General features: G+C 38.1%; 1 protein-coding gene across 1 annotated transcript in view; it reads right to left on the bottom strand.

Annotated features, from left to right (window-relative positions):
- The window catches only part of AGGF1 (angiogenic factor with G-patch and FHA domains 1), a 29,752-nt gene extending 14,384 nt beyond the window's left edge, over positions 1–15,368 (bottom strand). The window contains exons 1-8 of the mRNA XM_058566205.1: positions 14,866–15,368; positions 12,257–12,359; positions 11,025–11,239; positions 9,722–9,886; positions 6,983–7,171; positions 3,201–3,531; positions 2,249–2,360; positions 1,383–1,434 (exon numbers count right to left, since the gene is read on the bottom strand). Of these exons, the coding sequence (XP_058422188.1) occupies positions 1,383–1,434; positions 2,249–2,360; positions 3,201–3,531; positions 6,983–7,171; positions 9,722–9,886; positions 11,025–11,239; positions 12,257–12,359; positions 14,866–15,057 (1,359 nt within the window). The 5' untranslated portion in view covers positions 15,058–15,368. The remainder of the gene's footprint in view (positions 1–1,382; positions 1,435–2,248; positions 2,361–3,200; positions 3,532–6,982; positions 7,172–9,721; positions 9,887–11,024; positions 11,240–12,256; positions 12,360–14,865) is intronic.
- Positions 15,369–26,912: the final 11,544 nt, after the last annotated feature.

Here is a 26,912-nt window from a genome sequence, read left to right as displayed (position 1 = left end):
ATTTATGTCCTTTACTCATTTACCTATTAGTGTCACAGTGGGGTTTGAAAAAATCAATTTGTATGAGCTTTTAAAATACAAAGGATAAATATTTTGTCATATTTATCTGACTGTCCTAGTCTGCCTTTTAAATTTGTTTCTTAACATACAAAGAACTTCAAACTTAAATTATTCAAAATTATCTTGTCCTCTGTAATTTTTTTCCAAATTTTTAAACTCAGAAAGTCTTCTCCCCATCTAGTGGTTATATATTTCTGGGTTTTCCCCTAATATTAACATGAAGCATGTGGGTTTTTTTAATTTAATTGTTTCACCTACCTGGATATGTGTGATACATACTGTCAAACTGATTTCACACAGCTAACAAATTATCTACCCTGCCAGTGGACATGTTAGTTTAAAAGAAAGAAAAGGAAAGCAGAAAGGCCACCAGAGAACTACCTATATTTTAGACTGGAGTGAGAGAAGGACTGCTCTGATATTTATGTTACAGACTAGGTTTTCTTTGGAGGCAGAAGAATCAAGAGTCATAGGAAAGTAAAAAAGCAAAATAATTTGGTCAGAGTTCAGATTAAGAGGATTTCCTGGCCTCTGAATGAGTCCAAACAAAGTAAAAATAACTAGACTTTCAAACTAATAATGGGAAACAAATTTCATTCCCAAAAGAACAAAATGACATAAAATATATACTTTAGATCTATATTAAATAGAAACAAAATGAGGATGATGAAAGGACAAAAAAAGGAAAAAGATAACAATGATAGAAGGGAGGGGCAAACTACAAAAAATATAGTAAAGAAACAGATAAATATGAAGTATCAAGAGTCTCAGTAGTTAAACCTTTTGTTTTTTCCTGCTTATAACTTAAGTTACAACTCTGTTCTTAGCGTTTGTTCTGAAAACCCAACCGTTCTTTTTCCTGAAACCATTAGAGGCTCAACTAGGAAAAGCTGTAAATGGAGAGCCTTGGGTGGTGGAGGACAGATGTTTCCTGGGGTGTAAAAAACTCTGGACTCAAAGTAACCATCTGCTAAAGCAGCCTCAAGCCAGGTCTGATTCATTTTTGAACTGCCATAATATCTAGCATATTTCACTCAATAAATATCTGTTCAATGGTATTACTTTAATATTCAAATGAATCCACATTTTCTACTCCTGCTCCAGACTATTAAAAATTAAACATAATTTAATTTCTCCAAATTGTGATAAAGAATTTTTATTTTCTCAAGCAGTGTAATAAACAAATCTGCACTGATTTCATTACCATTACTACATTGACTATTAACCTTTCTATTAAAAGGGAAAAACCGTAAGTTTTCTGCCATAATGATGATTTATAAAATACATCTAGGGAGCTAGATGTGAAAAATCAAAGAGCTTACCTTACTGACACCAACTTCAGGGATTCGGAGAGTATGCTCCATATCTTTTTCTCTGCAGAGATGAGTAAAACATCTTTAATGATTTTTGAAGCATATATAGATGCAGTATTTACAGTGACATGGAAAGAATTTGTTTAAAAAGACAATGTTTTTTGTTTTAAATGTTACAATGCAAGTCTCTCACAATAAGCCCCATTTCCTAAATCCTGCTCTAAATTTCCTATTTGAAAGGAGGTTCCAGAATTACTTTTATTCTTTACATCTATTCCAGGCTAATAAACATCCAATGGGACAAAACAGCCTTTTTACTAATGTCAATCATTCCAGATCTGTAGACTATGTTTCCACTTTCATTATTACATGTGAAAGGAGCGTATCTCCAAGAATTTAACATTAAGATATTGCATGAAATCTGAACTAAGGATAGATTATCTTTCCCACTGGGAAGAAAGGAAATTACTCTATTCATCATTAAAATCTACCTCTCTACCAAGGTGATTATGAGTTACAAAGGGGTAAAGGAAAAGAAGCAGAGAAGGAGGCCAATACTGGGTTTCAGTAAGTAAGTTAAACCAGGACAAAGGGTAAGAAAATAACAAAATCACCGTGAAAGGTATCACCAAGATTTTCTCTCTTCACATAGGCAGTCCTCTTCCGGGACCATGAAGTCATAACCTTGATTTATTTTCAAAAGCAACTGACGAGAGGTAAGTGTCAATAATACTTTTTGAGTGGGAGAGGGAGGGACATGGATGTCATATTTTGCCTCTTCAACAAGTACCATGTACATTACATGATGATTGCTCAATAAATGTACAATCCATTGGAATAAGACAAACAAATATAATAATATTAAACATTTTTACCTTCCAATTGTAGCAGGGTTTACAGCTGTAATGATAAAAAGTGATCCTGTCTGCAACACTGGTGACCTAATAACAATTACTCTTATACATGGGGGCCAAATTTTTTCTTCATCTGCCAAAGAAAGAAGTGGGTAAATATTGATGCAAATGCTATGGAAAAAAATTAGAAACATCTACGGATAAGTAGGAGGCATCCATAAAATAAAAATGTATTGATCCAGAATCTTACAACCTTCTTAAATTCTGCTATATGACATATCTAATGAGAAAGGCTTAACCATGCTATCAATTTAAAGTAATCAACCTAAAAGTATTCAGCAAATTCAGTATCTATCACAATTATAAAACAACCAACTCTCTCTTTTTTAAGGTCTTGGAATTTGAAAATATCCCAAACAAGCATTTTTATATTAAGTCAGAAAAACTGAGTCCACCTTTTAAAAAAAAAGTAAGAGAAATTCCATTAAGAACAAAATAAGCTCAATACTCTAATATGAAATCCTGAGTTTTAAAATTATGTTTTCATTCTCAAGTAAAATAATATTAGATTTACTATAATACCTATGTAGCTGAATTCATGGACTACACTTTTCAAAGGCAATTTGTTCTTTCCCCCTCAATTACAAAAGTGGACTACAAATATCTAACCCACTAAAATAGACTTAATACATACTTTAGGATTAGAATGGAGGTAACCTGGTATTTTGTTCTACTGACTAGGCCATTCATGCAATGAAACTTTAAGGTCCAAGTATTTGCCATTTATTCACAGCCTACTCTCTGAAAATAACCAAGTGGTAGCCCACAAAATTTTCAATGTCATTAAAATAATCAGTTTAAAACAATCAGTTTACTTTTTGGCAGATATATTATACGAGTTACTAACATTTTTAACTGTGTTGCTCTTCTACAATGACCAGACTGGGTTATTTATATAAAACTGAATACTCACCTTCATCCTCAGTATCTTCTGCAGTTACATTGTCTTCACTGGTCATGTCTTCATCGTAACTGTCCTCGGTCTGAGAATCTGTAATTTCACCTTCTTCTGGTTCACTATCAGTCTCTATGATTTTCTCCTCTTTAAATGAAGTCGAATTATAGATGTTTTCATTAACAGGAGATTCTATAGTCTTTCCGCTAACTGGAACAGTCAATTTGGGGGGACTATTTTTGTAACGAATGTCTATTTTGGGCTTCTTTTTCATATTTGCAAAATCTTCTCCCTCACTGCAGCTTATATATTCAACACTGGATGCTTTTTGATCCTCCAAATTCAAATCCTGGAAAGAGGTTGGTAGGGAGGTGGGAACAGGGGAGAATAATCTTAAACATGACCATCTTATGTCTAATGCTAAATGTTTCAATGAATTAGTGAAGATACATGTACAATGAAAAAACAATAACTATTACCTGTATATCCTCTTCCTCTCATGTTCTCTTTCTTGATTAATGACATTACCATCCACTTACCATCCACACCAAAAATCCTACAGTTATCTTTGACATCACCTTAACCACCACATGGAATCAATTACCAAGCACTACAGACTATGTTTACAATTTATCCCAATTCTCTCTCCTTATCTATTCTCAACGTCCTAACTATCCCAGTCCAGGCCCTCATTACACATTGCTTAGACCACACAACAGCCTAGACCAATGCCGTCCAATAAAAATACAGTACAAGCCATATTTATACTTTAAAATTTTCTAGCAGCCATATTAAAAGCAGATTAAATTCATTTTATTATTTTATCTTAACCCAGTATTTACAAAATATTATCATTTACTATATATATTAACATTTATTCAATATAAAAATTATTAATGAAATATTTTACATGGATTTTATGTACTTAGTCGTCAAACCCGAGTGTAGTTTATACTTACAAAACATCTTAATCAGGACCAGCTACATTTCACATGCTCAAGAGCCACATGTAGCTAGTGGCTACCTTACTGGACAGTGCAGGCCTAGAGAATACATCTACCCCAAATTTTCTTCTTGAACTTTTAACCAATTATCAAGTCAACATACATAAAATACAGAATTGGCTTTAATTATAGCAGGGAATTAAAGATTCAAATGTACCTAATGTAACAGAACAGTAGTTTTGCTGAAATTTAGTACTTTATAGAGTTGGTTTGATAATACACAACACTTTAAAGTATAGATGAATCAGTTACATCTCTCGCACTGCAAAATCCCAACTTACCTAGCATAAGCCTTTTATTATTTATTATACATGTATACTGGGCATGCCTTATGACAAACAAATCTATTATTTTAACCTTAGGAGAAGTAGAAAGTTATCTTCCTCTTTTTCCTTTGGTTTGTAACACACTCTTAATTTTTTCTACCTTAGAACAACATGATGGAGTGAATTCATACGTTCTTCTGCTATTTTATAAAATAGGAGAGCATCTTAAAACACATATTTTTAATTACAGCATAAATTCAGTTTGGAGACTGCCTAAACACTCATGGTATGATAAACTATATGCACTTCAAGCAACATAAACTCACTGAGGACAAGAACAAGGGCAAGGAGCTGAAACCCATGAGGAGCTTTATATTTTTTTCAAGTTTTTTTTTTTTTTTTTGTGAGGAAGATCAGCCCTGAGCTAACATCCATGCTAATACTCCTCTTTTTTTTTGCTAAGGAAGACCGGCTGTGAGCTAACATCTATTGCCAATGCTCCTCATTTTTTCCTTCCCTAAAGCCCCAGTAGGTAGCTGTATATCATAGTTGCACATCCTTTTAGTTGCAACTGGGACGCGGCCTCAGCATGGCCGGACAAGCGGTGCGTCGGTGCACGCCCGGGATCCGAACCCGGGCCGCCAGCATCGGAGCGCGAGCACTTAACGGAGCGCGAGCACTTAACCGCTAAGCCACCGGGCCGGCCCCCATGAGGAGCTTTAAAGGGCACTGTGAATTATAGCAAAAATTTCCATATCTATATAGACTTAAAAAAAAAAAAGCAGTTTCCAATCTTGTATATTTTACTATTATAATACTGCTTATAGGACAACATATGCAGGGGAAAAATGAGTGAAACTGCCAGAGGTACTACTTTTTAAAAACTATTTGCCAGTCTAGAACGTGAAATATTCATTAAGAGATAAGAAACGGGGCCTACATGTGGGCACTGAGGCATATATGTACATTTCAAGTTATTTACTCCCATCTCCTCACCCGACTCCTTCCGTCCACAAAACCTCCACTTCCAAAGAGTGAGGCTCAAGAGTATCTTAAATAATAAAGAAAAAGATGATGTCTTAACTGGTCTCCCACGCTTCATAGCTACCTTTTAGAATCCTCAGGAAATTCTCAAAATTCCATCAGGGCTCTTCTTAAGACCCTGTCCTGGAGTTCACATATTTTCGAACAAGGATGGTAAAGAGGAACGGTTATGGGAACTAAGCCGGACCAAAATCTCACAGAATGCTTTATAGCTTCATTCTCTAGTTTGTCAGGAAAAGTCATTTGAGGATCCCGTATGTTCTTTTCTTAGTGCTAAGGAGAAGTACTTTCACAACCTATCCTCTCAAACAGTTCAACCACTAGTAACAGGTAGGAGTCATCAGAACAGAGGTCTTAAAAGCAAACAGAAAAATCATTTTTAGTATTTTAGTCATATACTCTTCCATTCCTAGGTATTATCAGTGAAAATAATAGAGAAGTAGAAACAAATAAAATAGAGAATAGAAAATAAATCCAAGAGAATCCCAATTCTATATTTGAACTTTAGTATTATACATTTAAAAAATTTTTCTTTGGTTAAGAAGGGAAAAACAGGAGATAAAATTTCAAGAGTAAAGTATCTAATAGTTGCCACAATTCACAAAACGCCAAGAAAACAAATAAGCCTCCTCTCCTGCCTATACACCATCAACCTTATCTGATTAGGAAGCAGAAATAAGAGCACTGATAAGATTTGAAATATCCTGCTTCTTTAAATTTAACATTGTATCATAAGCATTTTTAAAATTCCCGTCTCTATAAACTACCATTTTAAGGTCTAAATAATGCTTTTCAATTAAATGTATTATCATTTTCTTACCCAATATCTTGTGGGCCATTTAAACTCTTTAATTTTTTTCTGTTCTCATAAATACTGTTGTATAATTATACAAAGGCACTTTTCTTTATGATTTTTTAAAAACATAAATTACTAAAAACGAGATTTTCCAATTAAAGAATATGAATATTTTCATGGCTATTGATACAAAGAGTCACCTATTTTCCAAAAAGATACCAATTTACACTCCTAATGAATATGTACCTAATCTATATTTGCTAGCAATGGATTTTTTTAATGTTTGCTAATATAGTAGGTAAGAAATTGCTCAATATGACTAAAAAAGTTGAACTTTATCTACATCTACTTACAAACTGTGGTTTTCTTTTCCTGTGAATTGTGCACTGACATCAACTTATCAACTGAGGACCTGAACGTTCTTCTCCCAAATTACGTAACATGAGTATTTCATCTGCCCTAAATCTACCTTCTTCAAACTTTAAGAAATTCTATTTCTAGTGACAGAATTTGTGAAAAAGTCCATGTCTGCCCCTTGAATGTTTCTTGTTTGACAGATTCTGATATCTTGTTATCTTAAGGGATAAGTTTGAAATACAGAGTTACTGAATGATTTCCAGTTTCATCAAAAATTTTGGCTTAATTATGATATCAGCATTACATAAACTTAAAAAATGATGAAGACATTACCTTTTCCTCATTTGTTGCAGAAGACTCTAGATCCTTTCTTTTCTTCTTCAATTTCTTATCTTTATTTTGTTTTGTGCCAGAAGTCTGATAAGGTTGCAAATCTACTCGAGAATGAAATTGATATCGACCACTTTCCACATCACAGTAGTAATAAATTCCAGTGGAAGGATCATAATATAGTTGATTTTCCTTTCAAAGTCAAGAAAACAGTAAGTTTTATTCACGTAAGATGAAATAAAATACAAAAATAAAAGAAATACCAAATATATTCAAATATAGTAAATGTTTTTCTTGTTAAGAACTATAGCATTTTCTGAAGGTAATGAATAAAGATAACAGAATGAAAAATGCTTGTAATTTTCCAAAATACTTTACCGTTCAATATCTGCTCTAATTTTCCTAGTGGGAACAATGAATACATTTAAATATTAAACTGAATCTCATGAAACTGCCAATATATGACCATTTTTTAACCTATAGAAACAGTAATTTCATATGGCTCAACTTAATACATTACCGAAAAATAACAAGAAATCTTTCAGAAGTCATGAAAACTAAGGCATGCCTCAGAAACAGCTGACCATACAAAAGCAACTCCAGACTCATTCTTTTTACGACTACATATAACGGTTTGGCAGTATAAACTCCCAAACGCTCCTCTTAATGTCATAAAACAAAGATTTGCCTTTTAATGTTCATGACTAAAAGCCCTGAAGAAAAATTTGAAAATAAAATTAAGCTCATAAATACTACAAGATAACATTCTATATAAAGAAACTGATAAACAATTGTCTTCACTAATTAATTCTACAGTAACTAAATAAGACTTATGTGTAAAGTAGCCATGCATAAATAATTTTGGCAAATTGTGGATAAAAAGTAGAAAGATAAAATTATGTAATCATCTGCATTTATTAGATACTGACCAGTACTCTATAACCAACATTTAACTAAACAGCCTATATTTTATTAACATCATAAATCCATGCAGATCAGACCTGGAAATATCTTATGTGTACTGAGATTAAGCAAATAAAACTTCCTGAAAAAGAATAACTGATTTTTATAACTGTTGACACTATTGCAATTTATTGTCTTTAATCCATTTTGCAGATCTCTTACAAAAATATTTAGAATTCTATCTTTCCCTCAACTAAAAAACCGAATGGAAGCTTTTTAATCTTTATTTCTAGCGATAGTAGAATTTTTATAACTCAAACCTTTTTCAATCTATTATGCCTTTCAGTCCAAAATATAGATATTTTTGAAAATATTTTAAAATTTTTATTTAATTAAAATAAAACGAAAACTAGCACCAAAAAAATGCCAAATCAATGAGGTCTCTAATTTACTGAGACATATAACTTGCAGAATGTAACTAACCATTTACAGAAGAGATGTCAGGAAGAAAGATACAGAAAGGAAGGTAGAAGAATGATGAAGACTAATGTTACATACTTGAAAACTGTGTATTTTCCTAGAAACCAAATAAGTAATAGCTACTCTCTTTGGTAATAAGAGTTTAAACATTAATTTTCCACGTATTAATTAGTATTGTCAATTAGCATAGTACTGTGAAAGAAAACTTTCTCTTTACAAAGGAATTACGAAGTATACCAAGTACAAACTGACAAGCTAATGAAATCCCTTATCTAACTAAGATACTTAGTATTATCATTTTGTTCCCCAGATTAGTTAACAACAGTTCCAGTGACTGGAATGGTGAACATCTGCTCCACTTGTGGGCACTACATTCTGTAATTCCTAAGGACCAGATCACACACCCAGACCACTTGAGGCACGTGGGTGTGTGAGTTCCACCATCATCATCATCAAAACGTGAACAAAATCTAACTAAGTACTAGATGTCAACAGCCATAACATTGTATTACAAATCAAGAACTTCATTTGGTTCTGTCCTAGGCAGAGGTCCATTACATTTCTGATTCCACACTAATTCCCTAGTTCTCACTGTTAACAGACTGATTTTTAAAAAGGGAAATGCTTAAAAGCCACAGAATATAAAACAATGACTAATAATAAACATGTTATTGAGAATTCAAGAAAAAAACTCCCTCTGTGGACTGAAATGGATTCATAAAGATAAAAGTATTTGAAACAAAAAAAACCTCACCCAAGCCTAGAATTAACAGTCACTTCCCCATAAATCCTATGAAAAAGTGTTAGTTTAGGTTCTTAAACATTTTACAACAATGTAGTTAACTGTCTGCTTTTATTAATAAATGTTCTAACATTTTTCGATGTTAGTTTACATATAAATGGTTATTAGACTCTCTACAATAATCTATAACAATCATAATTAACTTATTTAATTAAAAACCTAGGGCCGGCCCCGTGGCTTAGTGGTTAAGTGTGTATGCTCTGCTACTGGTGGCCTGGGTTCGGATCCCGGGCTCGCACCGACGCACCGCTTGTCCGGCCATGCTGAGGCCGCATCCCACATACAGCAACTAGAAGGATGTGCAGCTATGACATACAACTATGTACTGGGGCTTTGGGGGAAAAAAAATAAATAAATAAATAAAATAAAATAAAATAAAATAAAAAAAAACCTAGAAGTGTAGCATCATAAGCTATTTTATAATTCTTTATTCTTGTCAAATAGCTTTGAATCAAACTATTTCTAAGCACAGCTTCCTGTTTTTCTTAGGGTTTAATATTTGGTATCAAGCAGCTAAGTGTACAACCATAGAGTATTAAAAGCTCTGAGATACTTACAGAATCATAATAGAAACCAGTGCTGTGGTCAAAATACAGCCCAGTATTCTCATCGTAACTGAATCCAGTCTGTGACACAGCAGCTTCTGCCGCAGCTCTCAAACTTTCAGCTAATGAGGAACCTTCTAAGGATGTATCTTCAGCTGCTAACGCAGATGCTGGCTCCTAGGTAAGATACATTCATGTCAGGTTAGACAAAAAGTTCCTTATATCTATTTAAAAGTTAGCAGAATTTAAAATGACAGACTTAAAAGCTATGTTGATTACTAAGACTTCAATTTCTGCAATGGAAATGGATGGCTATCAATTACAATTCAATCCACTTTTAAAAATATTTACTAGTATATCAGTTAATTCAATTTTGACCCAGTTTGGAAGACACTAAAAGTGAATGACCATCTCTCAAAAATAAATGCCTGATACCACATGAAAGCAAGCTGCAAAAAACAGACTCTGAAATATTCTTTAAGACAAATGATCTAGATTCTTTAATAATTATAGGTTGAAAGGGAAAAAAATTTAAAAGAGATAGAGGAGAAAGCTATAGATTACATGCAATATATCACACATCAAGGGGTTGTACTGTATGAACCTTACTGCCATCCTGATCCAAACAAACTGTAGAAACAAATTTATAAAACATTCAGGGAAATCTGAACAGTGGCAGGACATGTGACAGAAAGGAAGCATTAAAAAAATTTTAGTGTGAACACGCTGGGGATGGCTCCATGGAACAGCGGTTAAGTTCCCCATGCTCTGCTTCGGCGGCCCAGGTTTGTGGGTTCAGATCCCAGGCATGGACCTACACCACTCATCAGCCATGTTGTGGCAGCATCCCGCATACAAAACAGAGGAAGACTGGCACAGATGTCAGCTCAGGGTGAATCTTCCTCAAGTAAAAGAAAGGAGGAAGACTGGCAACAGGTGTTAGCTTAGAGCAAATGTTCCTCAATGACAACAACAGAAAAACAAAAGAAAACAAAAAATTTTGGTGTGAACATGGTATTGCGGTTGTTGCCCCAAAATTTTTTGGTTGAGTCAAAATATGTCAACAAATTTTGTTTTAGTTTACGTACTATACATCATAAATTTTTGGAACACAGCAGAGTAGGAAAACAATTAGACATATGAACGAGTTCTAATTTTTGTTTCTCAAAAACTGTAATTCACTGCATAATTATACACAGACTGTTTACAACTCCTGTGTATGTTTTGATGGACCAAAGAAGTCTATTTTTCTATAAAATAACAAAGAAGGACAAGTTTTTGGGCATCAATAGTTTCATGTTAAGCATTTTATTACCTGTGAGTGTGCAGCAAAATGGTCCTCTTGTCCACACTTAGCATTTTCCGTTACATCAGTACCAGCATCAGTACCAGCATAAGCATCATTTTCTATTTGTGACTGGTCTTTAGAATTAAAAGTAGAAGCTTCAATATCCTGATCTTGCTGAACTGAGAGTTCAGTCACTTTATTTGGAAGACTAACATCCTTATAGTATGTTTGATAATAATAATCTGTAGCAAAAACAAATTAAGTGATATCATATTAGAATAGTGTATGTAAAAAGGACTTAATTCCAAAACATTGGCACTGAACACAAAACAGCACACACTGCAAACAAATCATATTTTTACAGTTGTACACATTTTAACAGATTAACATTTATTGTGCAGATAAATCTGCAGAAGTATATATCTTTGATTCTAAAGTCACCTTCAGTAGCTGTCAAGCTAAAAAGAAAAAAAAAAAGGTAAGCAGATTTGGATTTTCCATAGCAAGAGGAAAAAAGAAAACAGGTAGATAGGTTGTGTTCCGTTAAAAATATCAGTAACTTTTAACAACTTCCAACCACATACCTTAATATTGTTGCGTATCAAATGACAATGGCATAAAGACAACATGTCAGGGGTTGATTTTTCTGTCAAATTTCTCTCATGACGGTGACTTTTTAAAAAATATAATATACAGATATGTAATGTTAATACTACTGCTGTGCTTAGCAATTTAGCTAAACTATGTACTGAATAAAATAAAGCAAAACTTAATGGGAAAGATGATTTCTTGTGACCCCAATTTACTAAAACTCACTCGCTGAGTTATTTTGCCTCACAAAATAATGCCACTGATGCGGCCACAGTGGTGGACTCACCATTCCCACAAGGCCCTAAGAGACTGGCACTGAACACAACGCCAAGTGGAATGCAGCAACAAGGAAACACATGTCCCTGGTCACCAGGAAGGCCAGACATGAGAGTAGATGGCTCTCAGCATGGCAAAAATTACTCAGTGAATGTGCCACTGAAAACACATTAGCAGTATTACGCATTTATAAGAAGGACAATACATTTCTACTTTCCCTCCAGAAGAGCAAACAGATTATCTGAAAATACCAAATTATATGGAGAGAAGTCAACATTATAACAGTTCTCATATTTATCTAGATGTTTATCTACTTTACATTTAAAGATAACTCCACATTAGCATGATCTGAATGTAACAGTACTAGGACATCTTCACTACAAAGCTGATACCTGAGATTGACCAAGGAGGGTGGTTCTCTGTTTGTACTTCTACATCAGACTTGTTATTATCTTCGTTTCTCCTACAATGGAGTATTTTACTGAGCTCTTCTACCTGAAAGAAAACAACAAGGCTTTAGGAAAAATAAATCATATAGCCATCTAATATACACGTCATTCTCTTGAAATTACAATAATTACCTTCCTTGGTAAAAGTTTTAGAGAAGTACCAAGAGCAGCCAGTTTCCTTTTCAGAAAAACTGAAGATACTATAATTGACTTGCTTTCATCTTTTATGTTTGCAAAGGGGAATGTTTTTATTCTTATACACTCTTGCTTAACTTCAAAATATCCCCTCCAAAAATCAGACTGACTAAATTAATAGGACTCTGTGAACAAGATCCTTTATTTCTAACAAACAAGAATATTTTTATACTAATATTTTAATCTGTCAGTCCTCCCTAAAGAATTAGGAAAAAAATATTAACTCCCACTTGTTGAATTAAATTATCTAATAGCATTCAGTGTCCTCCACCTGAAATAACTGTTCACTTAAATATATTAATGCCACTCATAAACTTGAATATACTTTTTTTCTTCACTTGGTAGTCTTATGTGTAAATAACTGCAGAAGGGAATAGAGATGACTCCCTCAGAGGGATGTCTGTCCTCCCTGAGCCTCACTGAATGCCAAGGCCAGAGCTACAGAGTGCAAAAACACCCACAAGCAGACGAGGAGCAGCCTCATCCATTCACCTCAGTCAGACAGGATCTCAATATGAGACGTCTATCATAAGCATGCAACTGACTAAAAAACAGGCTTCTAAATATTTCTTTAATGATATAGAGAGCTTAAAAAGAGAAAGGTGATAAAACTGATTATATACAGATTATCTAGGCACTTCATAAATTATAAGATCTGCTACTACCACAGCGGGAACTAAGGGGAAGCAAGCAAGGCACCTAGGGCATAAAATTTAAGGAGGCACTCACTTTCAGCTTCATGCAAGTACAGAGTTGGCACCTGAGAATGAGTGCCCCCTTAAATTTTGCACCCTAGGCTACTGATTGCCTTGCCCTAGTCCTGGATCTGGCTACTACCACCATTACTAAGAACTAGATCATTTATTCGGTATCTGCTACACGCTAGGCACTATACTTGGTACTCTGGATGACATCTCATTAATTGTTACAACCACCTTACAAATCAGTTGTCCTAATCTCCATTATACACTTGAGAAATCTAAAGAGACAAAGTATTCTGCACAAGGCTTTTTTGACTCCAAAGCCTGTAGATATTATGTTTTTCTACTAGTTCACCCTCAGTTCTCAAGCCAACTTTTTACTGCTCCAGATAAAACACAATTTAGTAATTTAGGATGACAGCTGACCACCAAACTCCACCCACCACCAGGGGAGGCTGACTAGGAAGAGAGTAAGGAGGAGTTATTACTATCACCAATAGAGTCGAGACTTTCTATACATTCCAATTTTTCCTGTTATACCACCATCCAATTAACACTAATAACCAAAATGCTGGCTCTTCAAGGATTAGCAAAAATGTTTTCTTTTAGGATCTCTATAGCAAGCAGTACTTTAACAATTCAGAATTATAAAAGGGTTTTTTAAAAGGCTGTCATATTTTGCTCCCCTTCCCCCCCACGATATTTTAACCATATCTGCAGTCTCCTAGCACAGTCCTTATGCATTGTAGGCATAAGGACTCAAAAACTAGCTGTTGAGTCAACAAACACAAACTTTCTACAATGTCATAATATTAACAACTTTATACATGTGCACACCAAGTCATTGCAACTCGGCAGTTATTTTCACAGACCATTTGATAACCAAGTACTAAGTCTGATGACGTTTTAGTGTTCAGCCCACATATGTGGTTTTAGGAAATGTACCAATATATTACAGAGGACTAGACAACAGTTTAATTGAAATTAATAATTATGTGGAAATAACTCGTTGGGACAGACTGCAACTGCCCAACAAATCGACCTGGAAAACATATTATGCTCCTGTTTAAAAGTTAAAAAAAAATTTTTTGACAATTAAAATATTTGTCTTTACTGTATTTTATGAAAAGGAACTTAGCCGCTTAGTGTCTCTAACAAAAAAAGTTTTATCTTCCCTACTTCCACCAGAAAACTCAAGACGATAGACGCCCAGAATAACCTTACACATACATAAAACAGTCTGTTCACGCTTAATTTGATGTCACCTTCCCTGTGTGGTACCAGCATTCTCATTTTATGGGCAACTGAGGCTCGGTATGAGGCCACACATCTAGTGAGTGACAAATGGGATTCTGACCCAAGTCCAGCGCTTTACCACACTCAGAGGGAACCCACAATAAAATATTATAAACGTGCCTACTGCCAACGGGACGGTACAGGCGAGCATGACGACCACCTAACTCAGGCCGGCCGCGACCGCGGCTCACGCACTCATCAGGAGCGAGCGACCCGAGCTCAGGTTCGCTCCAGCGCACTTGGAACTAGAAGGGCCCTGAACTTTTCCTTCTCTCACGTGTCTAAGCAGCTCTGGCCCCGCCGGGGAGCCCCCCGAGGGGCTCGCCGGGGCTGGAGCGACGCGGGCCCGGGGGCGCGCACCTGGGTGCGGAGCTCCTGGTTGTTGCTCTCGGCGCTCTGGTACAGACGCTCCGTGTGATGCAGCAGCTTCTCGATCTCCCGCACCTGCCGCTTGCAGCTCCGCAGCTCGCGTTCCAACTTCTCCACCTTCCGCCTCAGCTGGGCCAGCTCAGGCTCGGGCGACGCGGGCGGCGACGGCGCCTCGGAGGCCATGGGGCCGGCGCGAGCGGCCCGCGGGCGCGGAGGGCTGCGCTCAGGCTGAGGCGGGCGCGGGCGGGCCCAGGAGCCGCGGGAGCGCGCGGGCAGCGACAGGCGGCCTCCCCGCGGCCCGGCCGCCGCGGCCCCTGGCCATGGCGCCCTGAAGCTCGCCGCCGGCAGCCGAGAGCAACCGCGGGCCACTGGCTGGGGGGGCAGCTGCGCCCGGCCCAGTCGCCCAGCTGCGAACCAAGAAAACTTTATTGGCAACTACCTTCCCCCGCGACCCGTACAGCCGCCGGAGAACGGGGAAGTGGGCGGGCCAGAGCAGCAAGGCCCAGCCGATCCTGGGCTGAACCGGAAGCGATGGCGCCCGCGGTGGGCGGGGCCGAGACGGAAAGGGAAGCGACGGGAAGCGGGAAGGGCTCCACAGGGCGCATGCGCAGTTCCCGCGGCTGGGGGGCGCCGGGCGATGCTGGAAGGCGAGGCGAGCTGCTGCGAAAGCGGCTACGGGAGCCCTGCGGTGATGGCCAAGGTCGCAGCCTCTAGGCTCAGGGTTTTACCCTTGCCCAGTTTCAAAAAGTTTTCAAACTGTTTACGTAGAGTGCACTTCCTAGCTCCTCGTTTTACAGCTGAGAACACTGAGTCTCTGAGAAATGATTTACCAACGTTTACAGAAATCACGCTCAACCAGGACCGCAACGTGGTGTTTTGGTGCCCCGCTCACTTAAGTCATGCTGCTGATTCCTTGAGTGTAGGCCCCTGGGGAAAGAAGGCAAACTCACTAGGTCTGACTGGCAGAGAGGAGCGTCCCTGGTGGGAAAATAAGCAGCGAGATTCTGTGGAAGCAGGAGAGGAGAACGCTCTGCTGCGGTAGATTTATTTGGTGATTCGTCTGTGTGAAGCTGGCATCTGTTCCCCAGCCTTTAAACTGCTGAGGGCTGCTTCGGAACACACTTCCTAACTTCGCCAAGGTCAATTAGAGTTAGAGCCTGAGCTGGGATTGCCGGGCCTGCGACCCGAGGAGGTCACCCACCACGTCTGGCCAGGCCCCCTCTCCCGGGCCCAGCACAGCGCCTGTCGCAGAGCGGGAATCCGGACATGTTTGCTGCGCACAGCTAAACAGAAGAATGCTGTTGGATGTCCTAGTTCAGTGGCGGCTGTGTGTCTTTCTGTGCCGTGCGCTGCCCGCTAGTTCAGTCACAGGCAGTGAGCGCTCCTGCAGGGACCTGGCCTCTGTCCCGCACACAGCATTCCTTAGGCCTTAAGGCCACTTCTACAAGGCAGCCTCTGGTCAAGCCGACAGTGAGCTTGAAGCCATCGGAGTATATTTAGTGAGAACACGCAGTATGTCCTTCCTGATGTGAAAAAATTCTGACTTCCCTTAATCCTTTATGACTCGAATCTAGAATTCATCCAAATCTTTTTTAAAAAAAGCTGTATTTTCCACTTTCCCCACCTTTAGGGGGTAAGAAATGCCATAAACACCACCTGTAAGATACCTTTAAGATTTCTAGTTTTAACCATTAACTATAGAATGAGTAAATAAGCCTGTTAGCTGCTGCTGCTTGAGGTGATGTCTCTTTGATTGGTCTTAAAGGTAATCCATTTAAGCCTAAATTCTGACCTCATCATGCTACTAATCCGTACCTTACCTCTGACCATTAGTCTGGAAGAAAAGAGTGACAATTTTTTTGAGAAAAAATAGAAAGCCTTGTCTATCAGTTAGGAATTTCATTGAGATACTAGTAGTAACAGAATTTAGTCTATAGTGGCTTATTAAACAAATTAGGAGGTTATGCCGTTTTACATTAAAGAAGTCTGGAGATGGGTTGTCTAGAGCTGGCGTGGTGGCTCCACCAGGTCTTCAGAGACCCAGGCTCCATTTGTCTTTCTGCTCTGCTATTCTCAGAGCATATTTCCAGCTTCCAGGTCAATTCATGGTACAAGACGGCAAGGGACAAAAGGACTTTCCTAAAGCCCCACCAAATGACTTCAATTTATACCTCAATACCCACCCCTTGCTCCAAGTGGGAATTATGTGTGTGTGTGTGTGTGTGTGTTTCTAAGCTGGGCGTATTATTCTCTCTAATAATAAAGGGGTTCTGTAAGTATGGAAGAAAGGGAAAATGCATATTGAGCAGGTAAATAGTAATCTTTGCCACACCTAGTTTTGAGATCAAAATGTATTTAGTTTAAAGGGCAGGGCCAGTGCCGTTGAGAAGCATACTACTTGACATCCTTCACAATTTGATTTTGTTTTTGTAATATTTTTTCTTAGTTATTATTTTGTACCTCAGGTTGTAATCATACTCCTTAGTTCACAACACATTGTCAACATTGGCCTGTGGACAGCTCTTCTCCTTTTTTGTTTTTTTTTTCTTTTGGTTTGTGTTTTTTACTGTGGTTCTATATCCCCATTACCAATATGGGCACCCAATCTTAAATGTCTGATATATATCCTTAAATATAAATCTATCCTTATAAAATATGTTTCATGTGTCTTTCTTTTACATAAATAGTATTTGGTTAAAAGATGTTTTAAAAAGTCATGTATGTTGCTGTATATATGTCTAAGTGCTGCATAGTATTTCAAGGTATATGTATACATTTTATTTATTTGTTCTGCTAGTCCTCAACATCTAAGTTATCTCCAATTCTCTATTAAAACAATCTATACCACAATGAAAACCATTGTTCATACCACTTTACTGACCTGTGCATTCATTTCTTTGGGATATGTAACAAGGCCTATGATCTCTGGTTCATAGGGCAAACATTTAAGTTCACTACGTTTCACTAGATTGCTTTCCAGAATGGCTGCACAACTATACACTCTCACCAGCAGTGCACAAGGAGTTCTGTGTCCTCCACATCCTCTCCAATGCACAATATTAGCCACTCCTGTACTTTTTGCCATTTTTATGAATGTAATGAGATATTTCATTGTTGTTTTAATTTGCACTTCTCTGATTACCAGAGGATTTCATGTATTTGTTGAAATGGCTATTTGGACTTTCCCTTCTGTGAATTGCCTGTTCATATCCTTTTGCCTCTTTCTTGTTCTTTTGCAGTTCTTTCTACAATCTAGATATTAATCCTTTATCAGTTTTAAATATTGTGACTATCTCCTCCTAGTCTGTCATATATCTGTCTCTTATTGAACAGAAATCCTTAATTTTTATGCTGTCAAATCAGTATTTATTTTACTTAACTTCATTTTATTTCATATATTTTATGATTTGAACTTTTGAATCTTATTCATGAAATCTTTCCCCACCCTGAATCATATTTTCTTCTATAGCTTTATATTTTAACTTTCACATTTGGTTCTCTACTCCAACTGGAGGGATTCTGATGTATTTTTTTTCCACGTAATGACCTAGTTTTCTTAAGACCATCTCCTTTACATTGCTTTGAATACCACCTTAGTCATCTCTCAAGTTCCCATATATACGTGGGTCTGTTTCTGAGCTCTCTCTTCTGTCCTGTTGGTCTATTAGTCTGTTCCTATACAGAACCATTCTATTTTCATCACTTTGGCTTTGTAGTATGTCTTAATATCTGGGAGGGAAAGTTCCCACTCTGCTTTTATTTTTCAAAATTGACTTATTCATTAACTTCTATTTTTCATATAAATGTTAGAATGAGTTTGTTGAGTTCCTCAAACAATTCAATGGCATTTTTATGAAGATTCTATTGAATGTATAGATTTTGGGGGGAGAATTAATATAAAACTTTACTATGTTAAGATATCCCATCCACGTACATTCTTTTTTTTGCTCTATTTATTCCTTCTTTTTTGTACTTTAATAGAGTTTTAACACTTTTTCTGAAAAAGGTCTTGGGCATTCTTTCTAAGGTTATTTAGTAGGCACTCCTTGTTTTATTGTGAATGAAATCATATTTTGTAGTATATTTGACAGAGAAAAAGAAGTAAGTGGTGGATAGGTTTCTAGCTTGGACAAAGGAGGTAGGGACTACTGGAGAAGAGTATGTTACATAGAGGAGGAAGGGACGCTTTAGTTTTGATTTTGTTGAGAGTATGGAGTTTGAGGTCCCTGCAGGACATCCATTACAGATGTTCAGTAAGTAATGAGCATTCCAGAAGCCCATCTGAAGCTTAAGAAACAGATGTGGCTGTAGAACTTGTACTATGTAGAGCAAACACAAATGGCTCTAAGGGCTAAGGAGAGAAAGTAAACGGATGGACAGGGCAGTGAGCAGCTCCTACTAGTTCCAGAGAGCTGTGGAACGCTGTGGGATTGTGGACCCAGTGCTGCGGAGCTTCTGATTTTTCAAGAAAAGCCAGAAATTTGGATTTTTATGTGAAATCTCTGTTTAAAAACAATGGTTCCAATTAGAGAAATAATTTCTGTGACTTCACTGTTATATGCTCTTCACTATTCCTGTGCACTTCAGTACTGCTCCAGGGTCTCCTCATTTTTATTATCACGGCCACTGCCGTCTTTGCCCCTCTCCTCCCCTTCCTTTGTTTTCTAACTTTTCTCTTTCTTTTCTTCTCTCTTTCCCCTTGATTTTATGATTCTGTTTGGAAGAGTTTAACTCTCTCTATATATTGCTAGTCAATAAAGAGCTCTTTTTGGAATCAGCTAAATCCTGAGTCTGGTTTACTCTTCAGGCCTTTGATTTTTATTTGTAGTAGATGCTGTGGAAATCACGTAAATGGCCTCACTTCTTTATCCGTCCTGTATCCACATCCTTTGCTATGTGACTTGGTGGTTGCCTTCACTAGAAGCAGAATCTCCCCTCCACCTTGGATGCGGGCTTGGCTGTGTGGTTTGCTGTGGCCGGTTGAATGAGGTGATTGCCAGAACGGTGGGCCACTTCCCAGCCTAGGTCTCAGGAGGCCTTAGTATTTCTGCTTGCTTTCTTGGATTCCTGCTATTGTCATGAGAAGGACATTCCCCAGGCATGTCTGGTGATCTCACAAGGAGAATAAATGACACATGGAACAGATCTGTTCCGGCTAAGGTACTCTAGCTAAGTGAGCCTGGAGCAGAGGCCCCAGGAAATCTTGGGACAGTTAGCGATCCCAGTGGAGATCAGCCAGCCCCCACCTCTCCACAGGCTTGTGAGAAATAGTAAATGATGTTTGTTGGAAGCCACTGAGTTTTGAGGTATTTTGTATGCAGCAATTATTGATACTCAACCTGATCTAGAGCCATTCCAGGAGTCTGTGAGTTTCAGCAGGCTGGAGTTCAAGTACCTGAGATATTACTATTTTCCGTAACATAGGAATATTGTCAATTAAATAAAACCTAATTCATATCCAATTTCTTTTAGAGTGTCATCAATTCTACATTTAATGAACATTCACCTGTCATAATTTATGTTGGATCCACTGGGTAGCCAAACCTCTCCTATCTAATCCCGTTTGATGTCACACAAGAATATCTGGGGAGCCACAGCATTTCACTAGTCCTGATTTATTGCTCCATATTATTTTTGGTCAATTGACCATTACCTGTTTCCTCCCCCTGGAGGCCCAAAGAAAGAACAGGTGGGCGTAACACTAAAACACTGCTATGAGGGTAAAGGAAGGAAGCCAAAGCAAACAAGGTGGACTCCCCTTCTCCAACCCCAGTTGAAATACTTATACTTTGGACCTTCATTTAATTATTGTATAATGAGTAAAAAAGATTACTATATGATAAATTTTCCCATGCTTCACCCCTCCCCCCGGAGGTACACATCCCTAATACTGAGAATGCTGCTGAATCTCCAAGGAGGGTCTATCTCTACTAGACAAATTCTAGGTCTTCAAGATGCAAAATCAATGCTTTAGACTAGAACAGTACTTTCTCAAACTCGGTGGTGAAGGACCATTAAAAAAATTTCCAATCTATCGTGGATTGATACTTTCGTAAAAGACAACAAACTGTGTGAGTAAATAGGAGAAGAGAGACTAAGGAATGCAAGGATTGCTGGGTAATGTGAAATGATTCCACCTAATAGTTTCCAACAGATGCAAGTGAAAGTTTGGATTATTTTTTTTTAAGTTACTGGGCATTTGAACGATGCTTCTTTGAATGCAACTGGCCATTAGGTCAGGAATTCGTTAGTGTTAAAATTGGATACAAAACACAAAAATTAGCAATCATGCATCATTAAGTTCTTTAAAGGGTGTTCTTTGTTTGGTGGTGCCTTTGCAGGTGTCCTCCAGCATAAGTGGGAAGGTGCCTGGCTCGTTCTTTCAAAATCACTCAGGCCCGCCTGTGCTGAACTATGTCTAATTGCCCACTGGTGGGAATAGAGGTAATATGTTTGTCCTGAGCCTGAGCCTGAGCCTGTAAGAAACCTTTTATTCAAAGTGTTAAATTCATTCATTTTCTCACTGCCTCCAAAGTTCCTGGGACTTAAACTCTTTCTGGATTTAATTTTTAAAAGTAATTTTGTGGCAGACACTGCTAGTTGTCGACTCAATAGCACTCTCCCTTTTTCCTTACAAGAGAGCCCAAATTTTCTTCAGGGTAGCAATATACCTAACTAAAAGTCTATATTTCTCATCCTGCTTTGCAGCTGGGTGATCATGTGACACAGTTATGGCCAATGAGGTGTAAGTCTAGAGGCAAGGCTGCTGGGAAAGCTATTGCTTTCCAATAAAAAAGGACAGATTCAGCCATTTGCCCTTGCCGTTCTCTTTTTTCTTATTCTCCCTACTTGGAAAGTGTATATTGTGATGGAGGTAGAGCAGCTATATTGTGACCATGAGGCAATCATGAAGATGAACACCACACCCTAAAGAAAGCAAACCAAAAAGATGGGAGGATCCTGGGATGTTGATGATACTGCGAACTACCTGTCTCTGGACTTCCTCTTAGATGAGAAAAATAAACCCTTTTAATTAAGTCACCATAGTTGGATTTCTAGTTCATTGAGCCGAATGTAATGCCTAAATGACATAATATTTTTGTGCGGAGTAGTTCATCTACTTTGTTAAATGTCTTAGGATATTTATTTATTTAGGTGAGGAAGATTGGCCCTGAGCTAACATCTGTGCCCGTCTTCCTCTATTTTGTATGTGGGATGCTGCCACAGCGTGGCTTGATGAGCAGTGCTTAGGGCTGCACCTGGGATCTAAACCCACGAATCCCAGGCCATCGAAGCAGAGGTAGCAAACTTAACCACTATGCCACTGGGCTGGCCCCTGGCTTAGGAATTTTTAATAACCTAATTTTTAAATGAGTAGAGCATTTACTACACTTGTCTCCAACACACTTTATAAGAGTTTCAACTCAAGGAATGATTGCTGATAAAATGACACTAAATCTAAGAACTTCTGATTTCTTGGTGCAATTTGGATTAGCAATGAAAGATATGAGAATATGCAGGATTTTTCTTGACTATCTTTTGTTCTTCCCCTATGTGACTGGCCTAGGAAAACTTCCAGTTAAGAAACATTTCCATTGGCTCAGACATGAAAGTTTTATATCTTCCAACCTTTTCTCCAGAAGTCGTGTTAATTAATTGACAAGGCTCCAGCAATTAATATCTTAAAACTTATTAGAAATTTGGCAAAGAACTTTTCGTGGATGTTTTCTAACCGGTGTGACATAAAAATGCTCTTGGTGTGTTTTGAAGTTTTTGGCTTTTCTCCTTCCCCTTTGTTAAATATTCACCAAGAAGCGGCATATAGAAGAAGTTGCAACCATGGTGGAAAGAGGAGGCTGACTCTGTGTGTATGTCCGTGTGTGCACGCGCACACGCATATGGATGCTACACGGGTTCATTTGCAGACTGCAACTTGTTACATTTGCAGATAATTGTTTGATTCAGGCTTTTACAAATGAGCAGTAAATTTACTGTGAACTAAAACTGCTCCAAACAATAAAGTCTATTTTAAAGATGAGTATAAACAGTATACCTGTGTACTGAGCAGCAGCAGCACAGTCCCAAGGCAGCAAGTGTTCAGTACATGCTTGCTGAATTGAATGGAAAGAACATAAAGCACACGAGAGGATCTGAGTTATTATAGACAGATGGCTGGAGGGGTGTGGAACTGTGGAACTCACAGAGTTGACGAGCCCATCACGTTGGCGATGTGTGATTGTGCTGTGGTCCCACCGCCTCTCAGCATGAGGTGTGATGAGCATATACTCAGCAAGGATGCAGCCGCTCCACACTGGGCTCTTTCCACTGAGCCCAGCCTTGACCTCACCATCCTCAGCTCTTCTCTTTCTTCTTTTTCTCCCTGTCCTTCGTAATTCTCAACACAACTGCTCCAGGTGGCCACAACTAGTCAGTGAAACTGTCCTGTGTGATGAAACACTAAATCATCTGGGTAAGAACCAGAGATGCAGGCACAGGAGTGCTATGTCTTTAAGATGGTTCTGCCAATATTCTTCTTCATCTTTTTTCTAAAATGTACATTAAATCTTCAATAAAGGCTTTAGAGTCAAAATGGGGTAGCATCAATTTGTTTGACAAATATTTATGGAACACTAGCTACGTGCCAGGCATGGTGTAGGGCTCTAGGGGTACAATGGTGAGTAAAAATAGATTCAGTTCATTGTCATTTACAGTCTGGTGGAGGAGACAGACATTAATCAAGAAATCACACAAATGAAAGTATAATTGTAAAATGGAATTACCAGCATTAGAACCATATCATCCATGAATGCAATGTATTCCATAGAACCACAAATCTAAAAATGTAGTAGAAGTTATGTTTAAAGGACAAAAGTGCGAAAAATTATCAGAGAAAGTGGAATAAGGGAAGTCTTGAAACACTGTCTTTGGTTCCACTAATTAGATATATATATTTTTTTTTTTTTTTTTGTGAGGAGATCAGCCCTGTGCTAACATCCGCCAATCCTCCTCTCCTTTTACTGAGGAAGAGGGCCCTGGGCTAACATCTGTGCCCATCCTCCTCCACCTTATATGGGACGCCGCCACAGCATGGCCCGTCAAGCAGTGCGCCGGTGCGCGCCCGGGATCCGAACCAGCGAACCCCGGGCCGCCGCAGCGGAGGGCGCGCACCTAACCGCTTGCGCCACCGGGCCGGCCCCAATTAGATATTTTTTTAAAAAGCAATGCAAATTACCTTTTAGGGGCTCAAAACAGACAACTGGGACAGAATAAACACTCTTTCCTTATTAGGAAACCAAACAGAACCTTTCCCCCAATTCTCCCACCCTCAGGCAGTCTCCCTGGAGCAGGAAAGTTCACTCAAGGTAGTGTGGAGAGACATGAATGTTCAGACCATTTTAATGTCGTAATAATACTATAACAATATATAAATTAATATTTCATATTTATATTAGTTTATTTTATTAAATTTGTTTTAATATTTATGTTAAAATATTATAACAATTATAAGTGATATAATTAATATAGTATGATTTTCCCCTAGATTCTTGGAAAAGTCTGAAAGAAAAGGAATGGGTTCTGAACCTAATGCCCATCAGTCTATCATGAAGAAACACAAGACCAGAGTTTGGGGAAGAGAAGGAAGCATTCTTAGAGAAGGCAAGGAGCTAAAGGAAGGATAGATTTTATCTTAAGACCAAAAGGGAAAAAGAAGATGGAGGGAAGAGGAAGCAGGGGGCTGGGGACTGGGTTGGGAGCCAGGAAACGTTGCTCAAGAAGAGAGAGAGCGCATTGCCCTGCAAGCGCTGGGCAGGTGGATCTGAGAAAGGACCACCGCAAGGGCTATTGATGCAGGGCCCAGGAACTGCTTGGAAGCTGAGCCATCATCTATAGTTTGCCCGGCTTGCGTTCAAAGGAATGTCTCCACCGCCTGCACCAGGGGACTCTGATAACTGCCCTCCCTCGGGGTCCACAAGGACTTCATTCCTCCAGCATCCTCCCCTACTGATTGCCCAGAGGACTTGCAGAATAACCCCCTCCCCGACTTTGCTGCCCAATGTGTGCAATACTCTCAAGACACCCATGAACCCGTAGGAGAGGGAGAGGACTGAAGGGGTCCTGGACTGGACCTCCCAGTGGAGTGGGTGTGGGGAACATCTCACACTGTACTGGGGTGGGGGCTGCTGAATGAATCCATCTTGATACCAGAGGGGCCTTCTCCTTCCCTCCCTGCCCTTTTCTCCCCAAGATAGAGTGATAGTTATTGACAACTCTCTTGTAATAATTAAAAAATTTAAGAATATAAGAAAGGAGACTAACACTAACCAAAGGAAACATTAGAAAGTCAGGAATACACATTTACCTTCTTGTTGTTTCAAGGAAGGGCTTGGACACGATCCTATCGTTTATGGAAATACATGTACTTCTCGCCTCGCTTTAGTTCACGAGGATTTAATGTGAGATCACAATGAATGAATATTTAACCAGCAAAGTAATCGTACTAATTTATTGAAACAGTCTTCTGAAGAGAAAGGATAGAATGTTTGTGAGCCTAATGACCTCTTTATTATCATCCTATGTTTACTAAACACAGTCACAGTATTTTGTTTAGCATTAAATGTATCTAAACATAAAATAGTTACAAAAAAATTAAGGTTCATCTGAATATATGCCAAAAACCTAGAAAAGAAAGACAAAGTTGTGTGCTTATGCAGTTCATTAGGGTTACAGAGGACATCAAATAGTATAGAATTAACTTGATAAATTAGTGAAATTGTTTAAATGCAACCAGACATGTGGGAGATAGTGAAATAACAACTTACAGAGAGAGACAGGTTAACTAAATCTCAGCTCTGGTACATATCAGCTGTGTGACTTTGGGCAGGTTACTTAAGCTCTGTGGGTCAGTTTCCGAACCTGTAAAATGGAGATTAAATAATAGTACCCTGCACACAGGATGGTAGGATAATGAAAAGTAATAATGTGTGCCAAGTGCTAAATTTAGAACCTGGCACGTGGTAAGTTTGCAGTGAATATTAATTATTATTATTATTGTTGTTCTGTGTAATAAATGCTTATAATGCTTGCTATGTGCCAGGCACTGTTCTAATCACTTTACAGAAATAATTCATTAATGTGCTAGGCACTATATGAAGCACTGGGCAGATATTAACTCATTTAATTCTCATCACAATCCCGTGGAATAGGTACTATTATCACATCATCACCTCCATTTTACAGATAAGGAAACCAAAGCCCAGAGATTAAGTAACTTGCTTAAGATAATACAGCCAATAAGAGTCAGAGCCAGGATTCAGATTCAGATGATCTGCTTCCAGAGGCAGCACTCAACCACGGGCCATCAGTCCATCACATGTTAGCATCCTCATCATCGTCTTGAACCATAAACTGAGGGTGATGCACGAGGCATTAATGTATATAAATTTGTCAGTTGATTGATTAAGATTTCTTTTTCCTACACAATAGATGTTTTCATAAAATGTGTTATGCCGCTTTCGTAAGCAGAATTATATTTTAAGTGCAAAATTGGGCTTGCTAATGAAAAAAAGGTTAAAAAGAGTAATAGGACAAAATATCTGTAAGGAAGTTTAAGGGCTCGTTAATAATTCCCTGTCTTCTTATAGGATTGCTATAAAAATCATTCCATTAACCATCCCTACTTGCCTTTCAAGTCGATAGAATGATCAAACGTGAAAGTACTTTGTAAACTATTTAAAAAAAACACCTGTGGAAAAGTTACAATTATCTGCCTTTTATTCTCTAACAGCTTCAGAATAGTAATCATGCATGTGATATTGATGTAAGCAGACAAACGTGCATGTACATCCTCAGAAAATGTCTCAAGAGTTACGTAATACTCTGTCCATGTTGTTTACCACTGGGAAGTGGAATTGCTGATCTGCCAGAAACTTAACTTCTCTTAGATCCTTTTTACTGAAACCAATTTACGACATGAAGAAATAACACAAAACACATTTTGACCAGAAGGTGGCAATAAAGCATTGATATTTCCAAAAGTT

Source organism: Diceros bicornis, chromosome 1 (assembly GCF_020826845.1).
Source record: "Diceros bicornis minor isolate mBicDic1 chromosome 1, mDicBic1.mat.cur, whole genome shotgun sequence".
NCBI classification, from domain to species: Eukaryota; Metazoa; Chordata; class Mammalia; order Perissodactyla; family Rhinocerotidae; genus Diceros; species Diceros bicornis.
Note: the sequence above shows the minus strand (reverse complement) of the source record. Positions and strands in the feature narration are given on the sequence as shown.